The 12,042-nt window shown below is 43.7% G+C and overlaps 1 protein-coding gene across 1 annotated transcript; it reads left to right on the top strand.

The window, feature by feature from the left end:
- Positions 1-321: 321 nt before the first annotated feature.
- dhx34 (DEAH (Asp-Glu-Ala-His) box polypeptide 34) lies at positions 322-11,949 on the top strand. The gene is made up of 16 exons (XM_074640257.1): positions 322-1,282; positions 2,514-2,825; positions 3,223-3,477; positions 3,574-3,676; positions 4,359-4,576; positions 4,678-4,852; positions 5,478-5,671; positions 5,757-5,858; positions 5,967-6,230; positions 6,722-6,895; positions 7,032-7,137; positions 7,758-7,864; positions 9,445-9,711; positions 9,952-10,143; positions 10,593-10,737; positions 11,661-11,949. Exons 1-16 carry the CDS (start codon positions 593-595, stop codon positions 11,801-11,803), a joined length of 3,447 nt encoding a protein of 1,148 aa, XP_074496358.1. The 5' UTR covers positions 322-592; the 3' UTR covers positions 11,804-11,949.
- Positions 11,950-12,042: the final 93 nt, after the last annotated feature.

Raw genomic sequence — 12,042 nt, 5'->3', positions numbered from 1 at the left:
GCACATTTTCTTTAACACCATATTCCCCCACACTTGTCACTCTTCCTTTTCCCTGTTAAAGCCAAAGTGCTATTAAGACCTGTGTGATCCAGTCTGAGTCTTGTTATGATGATTTCTTCCCTTCTGTTCTTTTCTTTATATTTCTTTGTTGTGACCAACTTTTGTATTCTGAAATATCCCCCTCCTTCTGGTCCTCCTCCCATCTTTTCTGCCATATCTCCACTCCTTTCCTTTATTATTTGATTTCTGTTCACCCCGGAACAATAAAAAATAAACCAGTCCGACCTTTTTTCCGGAAGATATTAGAGAGCGGAGCGGAAACGGTCCCACCGTATTATTGTTCCCTCTGGTTTTCGCAGCAGGTGGAGCTGTATTTATCAGCTTTTATATTCTTACAGTCGGAACATATTGTTGTCCAATAACCTCAGATTAAGCAGTTTAAAACAACGTTAAGGACTCAGACTGAGACATGTTGGCCTCAACACGTCTCATAGACAGATAGATGCGTTATAGTTAACGTTAGTCCGTTAGACTGCAGAGTCTCTTTAATGTCTGAGTGGTGGTGCTGCTGGAGGTGAGTCTTACAGTAGCTATGGAGACAGACCGGAGGACAGACAGCCGGACCTGGGACTGGGACAGTCCTCAGTGCCGAGCCCAGCTGGACGAGGTCTTCTTCCGTCGTCATGACTACATCCAGGCCGGCAGCCCGGAGCACAGAGACTTCTGGTCCTTCTTTGACCGCTTCCAGAGGTTTAAGACAAAGAAGGACATGTCTGCTGGCTCGGGGACAAAAGAGGACAGAGAGGACGGGAGAAAGACTGGAAAGGTAGACCTCGGTCTTCCTAAAGAGTACGATGCTCGCTACCGGATCAATGTGTCAGTGTGCACCGGGGATGTGGAGGAGACGCTGGGGAAGTCCCAGCACAGAGGCAGACAGAGGTCCTCAGGTCCAGGTAGACAGGAGGTCTCAGACTGCCGCCTGGCTCTCCTGCATTTCCTGGACTTCAGCCAGAGACAGAGTTTTTTAAAGCTGGCCAAGCTCCGCCGGGAGCAGAAGACCCTGCCCATCTTCCAGTACCGGGACCGGATCGTGGAGCTGGTGCAACGTCACCCCGTGGTGGTGGTGGCGGGGGACACGGGCTGTGGGAAGTCCACCCAGGTCCCTCAGTATCTGCTCTCAGCTGGATTCAACCACATAGCCTGCACGCAGCCAAGACGGATCGCCTGTATATCCCTCGCCAAGAGGGTCAGCTTTGAGAGTCTCAATCAGTACGGATCAAAGGTTTGTCATGCACGATCACGTCCAGGTTCTTACAGCTGTGGAGCACCAGCTAGTAAGTCTGAAAAGTTCAATAAGTCCTAGTGTAGTATGTCGAAAAAAAGTAATATAAAGTCATAGTATAGTAGGTCGAAAAAAGACTTAGTATAGTATGTTCCCAAAGAGTCATAGTAAATTATGTAAAAAAAGAGTTGTAGTATAGTATGTTGAAAAAAGTCATAAAAAAGTCATAGTATAGAAGGTTGAAGAAAAGGCATAGTTTACTATGTTTAAAAAAGTCATAGTATAGTATGTCAAATCATTAAATATTTGTATCTACATAAGGGAACCACTGAGAGAGACCATAGACTGATCAAGCACATCTTAAAAACAATTTATTGACTTTGTCTATGAACATCCAACACATGGGACATCTACAGTAGAAGTACTCTGTCAAAGGCAACTGGACATAAGGGAGTTTTTCCCGGTGGCGAAAAGTAACTAAGTACTCAAGGACTGTACTTAAGTACTATTTTGAGGTACATGTACTTTACTTACATTTTCTGCTACTTTATACTTCTATTCCACTAGAATTCAGTGGGAAATATTGTACTTAATATCGTAATTTGCCTGTACATTTATTTACTAATTAATGTGGAGATTCAGATCAATAATACAAAATACAATCAACAAATAAAATAAGATGTATTACTGGTTAAGATAATACATTATTGACCCCAGGGGAAGTCACAAGCTACCCTGCAGTATATGTAGTAGTTAAAATGAGCTCCACATTTACCAGCTGCAATGTTAAAGTGATGAACACATTAGTGCATCACTAATTATGATCCAATAATATAATATATATGATTCTAAAATGGGCCATTCTATTGAGTAAAGTCCAAAATTTAGTTGAGTTGCAACTTTCTTTGATTGTTTTCAGTGAGTGAAAATACTAAACATTTGCTACTAATAGCATCACAAATGTTAACTAATTTCATTCTAAATTGAATATGTTCTTTTTGAGCAAGCAAATAAGCAACCAAGTAAGAAATTTGAAGATATCTCCTTGACTCTAGTAATGTGCGGAGAGCTATAGCCACAAAATCAAAAAGATAACATTCGTATGAATCAATAGAACATAGTTATTTGTAGATGTAGCCAAATATATTCTCTTAATTTGTTTGCAGCACTGACTTGATTGTAAACGTATACATATTAGAAAAAGCTCACAAAATGCTGTCATGTTTTGCAGGTGGGGTACCAGATCCGCTTTGAGACCACCCGGACCCCGGCCACCAAACTGCTGTTCCTGACTGAGGGGCTGCTGCTCCGACAGATCCAGCAGGACAAGACGCTGGAGCAGTATCAGGTGCTGATCGTGGACGAGGTCCACGAGAGACACCTCCACTGTGACTACCTTCTCGGGGTTCTGCGCTCTCTGCTGACTGACCACCCGGACTTGCGGCTCATTCTCATGTCGGCCACCATCAACATCAAACTGTTCTCTGACTATTTCAATAGTGCTCCTGTGCTGCAGGTACCAGGCAGGCTGTTTCCTATCCAGGTAAGCAGAGGACAGCGCTCCTCACAGATGGAAACATGAATCTCACTAGAAGAAATTAGTTCTCTGAGGCGACGCTCAAAGACACTGGAAGTGTCGACACTTATCTATATTTGATTTGTGATGCATCCACAAAGGACCAAAAAAAATGTATCCATTACTATCAGAAACATTGAGAGTAATTGACACAGTGATATAAACGCTTGTTAAAATGTATCATTATGTTAGTTTAAAATCTTCTTGGTAGTCTAGATTTCAAATGGCTGCCTGCAATACAAATTTGAAGCATTAAATTAGGAAATTATGTTCCAAAAGTAACATTTTCAGGGTTTGAGAATTTGTTAGATATTTTATTTTAAATTGCATTCAATGTTTTTCTCTCTCTGTGTCCTGTACTAAGGTGATATACCAGCCCATTCCACCCGAGGAGCAGCCCTCGCGTTCAGAGAAACTGGATCCCAGACCGTACCTGCGCATCCTGCAGGGCATCGATCAGCGCTACCCTCCAGAGGAGCGCGGCGACCTGCTCCTCTTCCTCAGCGGCGTGGCGGAGATCTCCACCGTCCAGGAGGCCTGTCAGGTTTATGCCACGCACACGCGTCGTTGGATCGTCTTACCGCTGCACAGCACCCTCTCGCTGGCCCAGCAGGATAAGGTAACAGTCAGCTTCGTTTGGATTAGAGTGGACATCCGATGTTTGAATCTGACATGTTGGTTACGGTTCTAATTCTCTGTCATTTTTATTCTTCAGGTGTTTGACATTTCTCCCCCTGGGGTGAGGAAGTGCATCATCTCTACCAATATTGCTGAGACCTCAGTGACAATAGATGGAGTGCGCTTTGTTGTAGACTCAGGTAAGGCACTAATAGGACTCTCGTTGCTGGGGATTCACTTTTTAAAATTTAAAATTGTCTTAAAAACTGAAACCCGCAAAAGACAGTAATGTTAATGCCAGTCAGATGATCCACCATCATTTTCAGAGGGTTAAAAGTAGGCCAAGTCAACCAAGAACTGAGGAGGAGAATAATTTTCATGTTAAGATCATAGTGATCAATGAGACAGGCAGAGTCTCTCACTTTTAGATGGTTAAATGATGTTAGAAATAGGCCTACCAGTAGGCTGCAATTAATTAATATTTGGCCTATAACAAGACAATTCATTTACAACATATATATCAGATTTCCTTTTTTTGTTTGTGTAACTGTTACTAGTGCATTCTGGTCAGATTAAATTTTTTTTTATTATAAAAACAAGATTTGATCTTCAAATTTTTTTTTAAAAAAGAACTTGAAAAAAAGGCGGTGTCTCACAATCAAGGTCAATATGGTAGCTATATTATAAGCAGGTTAAGAGGCTTTGTCAATCCTGTGTGCACAAAAATAACACTGTTTAAGAACCCGGCAGGGTTTGTGATTTGCGAGCACACAAAAGGCAGGGGGCACCCGCTAAAATCTTGCCTAGGGCACCGAATTGGTCAGGCAGGGCCGGCTCTGACAACCATATAAAATGATCATTTTGTTATTCTTTCTTTTACAGGGAAGGTAAAGGAAATGAGCTTCGATCCTAAGGCCAAGATGCAGCGTCTGCAGGAGTTCTGGATCAGCCGAGCCAGCTCCGAGCAGAGGAAAGGTCGAGCGGGGCGTACGGGTCCAGGAGTGTGTTACCGCCTGTACGCCGAGTCTGACTACGACGCCTTCGCACCTTATCCCGTCCCTGAAATCCACAGAGTGGCTCTGGACTCCCTCATTCTTCAGGTAACAACGTCCATCCTGTAGAAAGCACGGTGGCATTTCTTCTTTTTTAATTCTTCAAAGTTACATTCCAGCTTTTATTTATGACATTTTTGTTCCTGCAGATGAAGAGCATGTGTCTTGGAGATCCACTTTCTTTTGTCTTCATTGATCCACCTCCAGCTGCTAGTATCCAGACTGCAGTCACTTATCTGAAGGAGCAGGGGGCGCTAGACGGTCGCGCTGAACTGACCTCTATTGGTAGTTTGCTGGCGCAGCTGCCTGTGGATGTGGTCATAGGTAAGATGCTCTTCACCAAACTCATGTTGTAGCTTGTTTATTTTAATGCGTCCACGCAGTCGACAGCCGTGGTCGGAGGTGTTATGTTTTCGGGTTGTCCGTCCATCTGTCCGTCTGTATGTACGTACCACTGTCCGCTCCATTGTTGTGAACGTGATATCTCAAGAACACCTTGAAGGAATTTCTTCAAATTAGGCACAAACACCCACTTGGACTCCAGGATGAACTGATTAAAATTTGGAGGTCAAAGGTCAAGGTCACTGTGACCTCACAAAACACGCTTTTGGCCATAACTCAAGAATTAATGTGCTAATTATGACAATTTTACACAAATGACTAACAGGATGAAATGATGAAGTTATGACATTTTGGACGGACATGGATGTAAACTGTTTAACTTGACAGGTTTTTTTATATTGTCAGTTTTTTCTTGAAGCTGACAACAGAACAATATGATTGCAAACGGTTGAATAGAGTTTAAGTAGCATAATTTCAGGCCTAATTTCACTTGAAATTAGTATATGAACTATCACAACTAATTTGTCAATGACATACTGGAGTTTAAAAGTGCTACATGTCCAGTAGCAGCTAGATTTAGTTTAAGTGTGTGTTCGTGTTCATTCAGGGAAGATGCTGGTGCTGGGCTCTGTGTTTAAACTGCTGGATCCCGTGTTGACGGTGGCTGCAGCCCTCAGTGTTCAGTCGCCCTTCCTGCGCAGCTCACAGCACAACCCAGACTGCGCCACTGCCCGCCAGCCCCTGCACAGCAACCACGGAGACCCCTTTACCCTGCTCAACACCTTCAATGCCTGGGTGGAGGTCAGTCATGGAAACGATATGAACTGATTTTAAATATAAGATCCTTTTCATTGTTCATAAAACTGTTCATCTTTGGGCTCAACAGGTGAAGGGAGAGAGAGGCGGTGGCTCGAGGAAGTGGTGCCGGAGGAGAGGCCTGGAGGAGCAGCGTCTATATGAGATGGTCAACCTGCGCAGACAGTTCAAGGCAGGCTACTGACACAGTAGTTCACACAGAAAAATAACACATTTGACAAGTTTTGTTGTTGTGTGAACAACACTATTTAACAACATGAGCTTCCTCTGTGGTTAACAGGATTTGCTGAAGAGCCATGGCCTGCTGGAATCAGAGAGAAGCGCTCCCTCTGGTGGTGACCGCGTGCAGCGCAGAGAGAGGCTCACCGAGAGGAGGAAGCTGCATCAGCTGAAGAGAGATCACGAGAAGCAGGAGAGCAGCAGACGTAAAGTCCTGAGGATGGACGAGGGCCAGGACGGAGAGTTCTCCTCGGGATCAGACGCGGAGGGGGCCGGCAAAGGAAAGAAGGACAAAGAGGGATCAGGACAGGACGTGGACATACAGGTAACATGGAAAAAAGGTTGCTACCAAGCAACACCAATGCCTAACACTCAACTTGAAACCCTGTTCACTCATTTTTTTTGTGCTATTTTGTGGTACATTTATGATTCTCTAAGCAGAATTAAATCAAACGTGTAATCGATCTGCCTCTTATTCCTGCAATCTTTAAAAGTTATAATTTAAAAATTTCAATTTATAGAGGCAAGTACTGCTTTGTGAATTATATTTGTGTCAGATTTGACCAGTTTGACTGCAGCAATTTGCAGAAAGACCTAGCAGGAAGTTTTGTGGGTCCTCCTGGTATCAATAAACTAGTAGAATTGACAACAAGGAGTTTTATCAGGAAATTATCTCATTTGTAATGGAAAAAAGCCACCACCTGGTAACAAAGCTAGTCATCCTTACAGAGGTAGATATGTCTGTGTCTTTGTTTATGTTTGAGACAGTTAACATCTGAGTGATCTCTCCGTGTGGTGCTGTTTGGCCTCCAACAGGAGGTGAAGTTCAAGTTGCGACACAACGTGTCGGAGCTGCAGGAGGCGGCCAACGTCAGTCAGGACATGTCCTCCCGCCAGCAGGCTCTGCTCAAGCTGCTGCTTTGTCGAGGCCTCTACCCTCAGCTGGCGCTGCCCGACGAACACAACTCCACCCGCAAGGACTCCGAGCAGGTCAGGCCTCCCGCTGCACCCACCCCAGCTTACAGGTTTCAATGATAAAATGAAAGGGACACCTCCTGTGTCAGTAAACCAATTGTTTCAGCAGTGATTGTAGTGATTCCACTTTGTGATTTTACATTTTTTTTAGGTGTTTCACACAAGGAATAAGCAGGGAGTGGTGATCCACCCGACCAGTGTGTTTGCCAGTGACCCGGAGGTGTTACAAGTGCCTGAGGATGACACCAGAGAAATGGGTAAACCTCTGAAACAACTTCTTTAAAAAGTACTACATGTAGATTTTTAGGTATATTTAAAAGTAATAACTCTGCTGTGAAAGCCAAAAACAAAACACAACACAACTTTACATTTCAGCGGGAGATAAACCATGGTAACTTATTAAATCCACCTTTACGAGACATTTAAACTCTAACAATTCACACTTGATTTCTAAATAATTTTAAGTACTGCCTGAATTATTGAATATTTAATCAGCTACTAACCAAAAATGTGTCTTTCTGGAAGTTACTTTTAAATCTAGAAAAGACAACATCGGTTGTTTGTAATGATAATATTCAGGCCAAAATAGTTTTCTTCATGTTGCAAAGACGATATTGCTACCTGCTCATTCTGCTCATTCTGCACTTGAAGAACAGCGGCCACCATTTTTCTCAGCAGTGGTCTGATTTATTTGCAGTTAAACAGATGTATTAATGCACTCCAACGCTCCATGTATCTATTCCTTGGCCTCTTGATCCGCTGATGAAGTCTTTTTGTTTTGTCCTCATACATCTCTTTCTTTCTCTCTTCTTATTGTGCATGTCTCTCATCATGTCTCATTTGTCTCTCCCTCTTTGTCTCTGTTTCCTGCCTGCAGGGCCTGATAGACGGGACAGCAGCAGACACCAGCTGCTAGCCTTCGTCACTCTGTTGGAGACCAACAAGCCATATTTGTCCAACTGCGTGCGGGTTCCAGCACTGCAGGTTAGTACCAGATGTGGGATGTCCCTGTTCCCACCACTAATTGCTAAATGTTTTTTTGACAAATCCTCTTGGATTAAAGGTATAATATGCAAACAATTCCAGCAATTTGGCTAGTTAGTTAGTTGTGTGTTTATTTGTGCTTCAGAACGTAATCAACGTGAACCATTCCGATGCCATGTGTTTACAAACAGCAACCGACGACTGTTACATGTTATACCTTTAACCCTGATACAGTTCTGTATTATGTTGAAGTAACCTGACATAGTGATGGTAAAGCTGTAGCTTTAGGATGTGATTACTGAGTAGGACAAAGAGTCAGTGTGATGCATTATCAGTTCGCTGTTTCCAGTATTGCAGTATTGTTGATTCATTTGTACCAAGTAACACTGTTTTAATGAGACATATGGATTACTTTACTTACTTTTTGTTGTAGTGGTGTGGGTCGCTATTTGAGTTGTTATTCACAGAAAAAAAGTTCTTTTTGTTGTTTAAGTTCTTTTTTCAAAGATTAACATAGAAATTTCTGTGATATTGGAAAAACATAGTATAAGCAATACCTGAACAACCAGATTTTTATTGTTTTAGTGTCACAAAACCACCTGTATAACATTCTCTCATTATTGTGGGCAACATACACTGATCAACCATAACATTATGACCACTGAGAGGTGAAGTGAATAACATTGACTACCTCGTTACAATGGCACCTGGCCGTGGGGGGGATATATTAGACAGCAAGTGAACATTTTGAACTTTGTGTTAGAAGCAGAAAAAATGGGCCAGTGTAAGGATGTGAGCCACTTTGAAGAGGGCCAAATTGTGATGGCTAGACGACCGGGTCAGAGCATCTCCAGAACTGCAGCTCTTGTGGGATGTTCCCGGTCTGCAGTGGTCAGGACCTACCAAAAGTGGTCCAAGGAAGGAAAACCGGTGAACCGGCGACAGGGTCAGACCCGATGCTCATTGATGCATGTGGGGAGCGAAGGCTGGCCCGTGGTGTCTGATCCAATAGAAGAGCTACTGGAGCTCATATTGCTGAAAAAGTTAATGCTGCTTCCGATAGAAAGGTGTCAGAACACACAGTGCATCTCAGTTTGTTGCGTATGGGCCTGCATAGCCGCAGACCGGTCAGGGTGCCCATGCTGACCCGTGTCCACCGCCAAAAGTGCCTACAATGGGCACGTGAGCATCAGAACTGGACCACGGAGCAATAGAAGAAGGTGGCCCGGTCTGATGAATCACGTTTTCTTTTACATCATGTGGATGGCAACGAGTTGGAGGTGTTGACTCGGCCTCCAAATTCTCCAGATCTCAATCTAATCGGGCATCTGTGGGATGTGCTGAACAAACAAGTCCCAGGCCCCACCTCGCAACTTACAGGACTTAAAGGATCTGCTACTGACGGCTTGGTGCCAGATACCACAGCAGACCTTAAGAGGTCTAGTGGAGTCCATGCCTCGATTCATGGCTGATCGGTGTATCTTTCTCGTATCATGATCTAATCCATATAGCCTTCCTCTGGTCCATTCACACATCATGTAGTAGTATTAATGCTCTGTGTATCTACATGTGCTCACTAGGCTTTGCTGCTGGTAGCAAACTCTGTGGACAGTAACGCCGACTGTACGCGTCTGGTGGTGGACGGCTGGCTGGAGCTGGAGCTGAGGGAGCCGGAGGAGGCCCTGAAGGTGCTGTCCACAGCTCTGACCCTCAGGGCCGAGTGGGAGCGCCTCCTGTTGACCCAGCTGGGACAGAGCACCATGAAGGGATCGGAAGCTCAGGGGGTGCCCCGCAAAGTCACGGAGAAGCTGAGCGAAAGCCTGGTCCGCTTCCTGCTCTACACTGAGGTACTGATGCAGCGCTGACCTAGTGGTTACAGTATGATGCACCCCCAAAAACAGGCCTGAACTGTAGCTCATACACATACTCTTGATGCAAATAGTAATTATGTTTATGTATGTGTCTGTATTGTTGTTCCTTTCTACTCTCCAGACATTCTCAGTGACTCCGATGCTCATTCACATTTTACAGTCTCATTTAATATACTCTTTCTGTACTCTCTGTGTGCCTCTTACCGTCCCTCCCAGGTCACTTACAGCCTACGGCGACTCACAGCTTTCCAGACCCAGAACCTGTACGTCGGCCCTCGGTCTCAGTCTGAGCTGTCTCCCACAAAAGCTCCAGATGTGAACCCGCTGTTTCCAGGAGTCGAGGCCAAGCCGGACCCCATTAAAGGAGGCCTGCGTGTCTCCGGCTTCTTCAACTACAACTGTCTGGCTGTGAGTCCATTTGAAATCGATCTAGACAAGCATTCTCTTAAAAAAGGTGGAAAATAAATGTTTCAACTGCTGGCAAATTCCCATTATGTTTATTTTGTGGGAAATTGTGAATTGTTAGAGGTCGGTGTTGAAAAGGGGGTAGCCTTGGACGTAACTACATTAGCTCTACATTACCTCAACAACTGCTCCAACAGAGCAGCTGGATAATATTAGAATACTGGTTGAACAGATCAGCCTCCATGTGCTAGTGTATGAATGTAAAACAGGGTCACATGGCGACATACCTTTCCTGATTAAATACAGGGAACATAGTTGCTAGCTAGGTATCTCTTCCTTAAATGAAATTATATCTCATTTTGTCCTTTTAACTTAACATAAACTGATCACCACACCTGACAGAGATCGTATTAACTGTTATCTATCTTGTGTTTCCACTCTGTGATTTGCAGAACTCAAAGGATCTCTACAGCGAGTGTTTACGTACTTTCTGGAGCTGTCCTAACTGTGACCTCTACATGCCTCTGACTCCACTGGAACGCATGCAGCACGAGGCCTCCTGCAGGCCGGCAGGAGAACAACAGCAGACGGAGGAAGGTCAGGAATTTCTTATGTTGATATTTATTTTGAGGGTATCTGTGGGTATTTTTTGAACACATGCACCAGCTGACTTAAAGTCTGCAGTTGAGTAAAATTGGAGCAAATATGATTTCAAAAAGTTATATTTTATAAAACAATCACTATATCCTGACAGAAGTGCATGAGACAGGTAATCTGAAAAAAAAATCATGTTCCTCTGTGTCCTCCGGTGCTCCTAATGGCATCTGCAAGATTTCACAGACCAATCAGAGCTGATCTGGAGCCTTGCCGTCTCTGAACAGCTGTCAATCACTCACAAACTCCGATCAAACGGTCAAACTAGGCAGCGCTGATCAAATATGAATCAATATTCTGTTACTGTAATGCCTATTTCTCACATAAAATGTTTTCAGAAACATCTTGTAGTGCACTGTTTAGCTGTAAAATGAGAATGTTTATGACCCGGCCGCCATGTCGCCATCAGTTGAGGAAATACCAAGCACCGCCCACCAGCCGGAGCAAACGTTCTCATTTTACAGCTAAACAGTACACTACAAGATGTTTCTGAAAACATGTGAGGCGAGAAATAGGCATTACAGTAACAGAATATTAATTCATATTTGATCAGCGCAGTTTAGTTTGGTCGCAGTTCGCGAGTGATTGACTGCTGCCTTTCGTTGAATGAACAGCCAATAGGAACGCTCTCTCTCTGAAATGACCTGTGATTGGTCAAAGTCTCCCGTCACAGGCTAGATTTTCTAAAGCCTGAAAACAGAGCCATGAGGAGGTGCAGAATTCTAGTTATCTCTCAGAACACTTGAATTGCAATATGCTGAAAGGTTATTATGGAATTTTTGCACAATGATGCCAAAAACATTCTACCTACTGCTGCTTTAAGAGATGAATAATTTGAGACTAATTGTGGAAGTATGTGTTTTCAGAGCCAGAAGATGGAAAGGCGAGCTCCTCCTCGGCGTCCAGCCTCAACAGAGTTTATCACTGTGACGTCTGTAATGAAGACCTGACCCTCACCTCCACCGAGATCCTCAAACACAAAAGGCACCACATGTACTCTGCCAAGTAACTGACCACAGCACCTAAAGGACAACAGCTAATCACAAACGGACAGATTTGAGTTTATAGAATGAAGTTGTTGTCACATTTGTGTCACCGTTCTTCTTCCCATTTGTACTTGAGTAACTTTATTAAAGCGCTATTACTTCCCTCTAATGATCACTGGGTGTATTTGCTGTAGCTCTCTGCACAGTTCTGTTCCAATAGAAGATATCCACATTTGTAAAAATCTGTTCCAAAATTTCAACA

This window comes from Sebastes fasciatus, chromosome 7, assembly GCF_043250625.1.
Source record: "Sebastes fasciatus isolate fSebFas1 chromosome 7, fSebFas1.pri, whole genome shotgun sequence".
Lineage (NCBI taxonomy): Eukaryota > Metazoa > Chordata > Actinopteri > Perciformes > Sebastidae > Sebastes > Sebastes fasciatus.
The sequence above is the reverse complement of the archived record's forward strand: the minus strand, read 5'-3'. Positions and strand labels throughout refer to the sequence as shown.

Bases quoted from the DNA above. Each gene is read 5' to 3' on its own strand.
- dhx34 (XM_074640257.1), top strand. From the start codon at position 593: ATGGAGACAGACCGGAGGACAGACAGCCGGACCTGGGACTGGGACAGT. The intron at 5,672-5,756 runs GTCAGTCATGGA...TGGGCTCAACAG, and splicing joins CCTTCAATGCCTGGGTGGAG to GTGAAGGGAGAGAGAGGCGG. The intron at 10,738-11,660 runs GTCAGGAATTTC...ATGTGTTTTCAG, and splicing joins ACAACAGCAGACGGAGGAAG to AGCCAGAAGATGGAAAGGCG.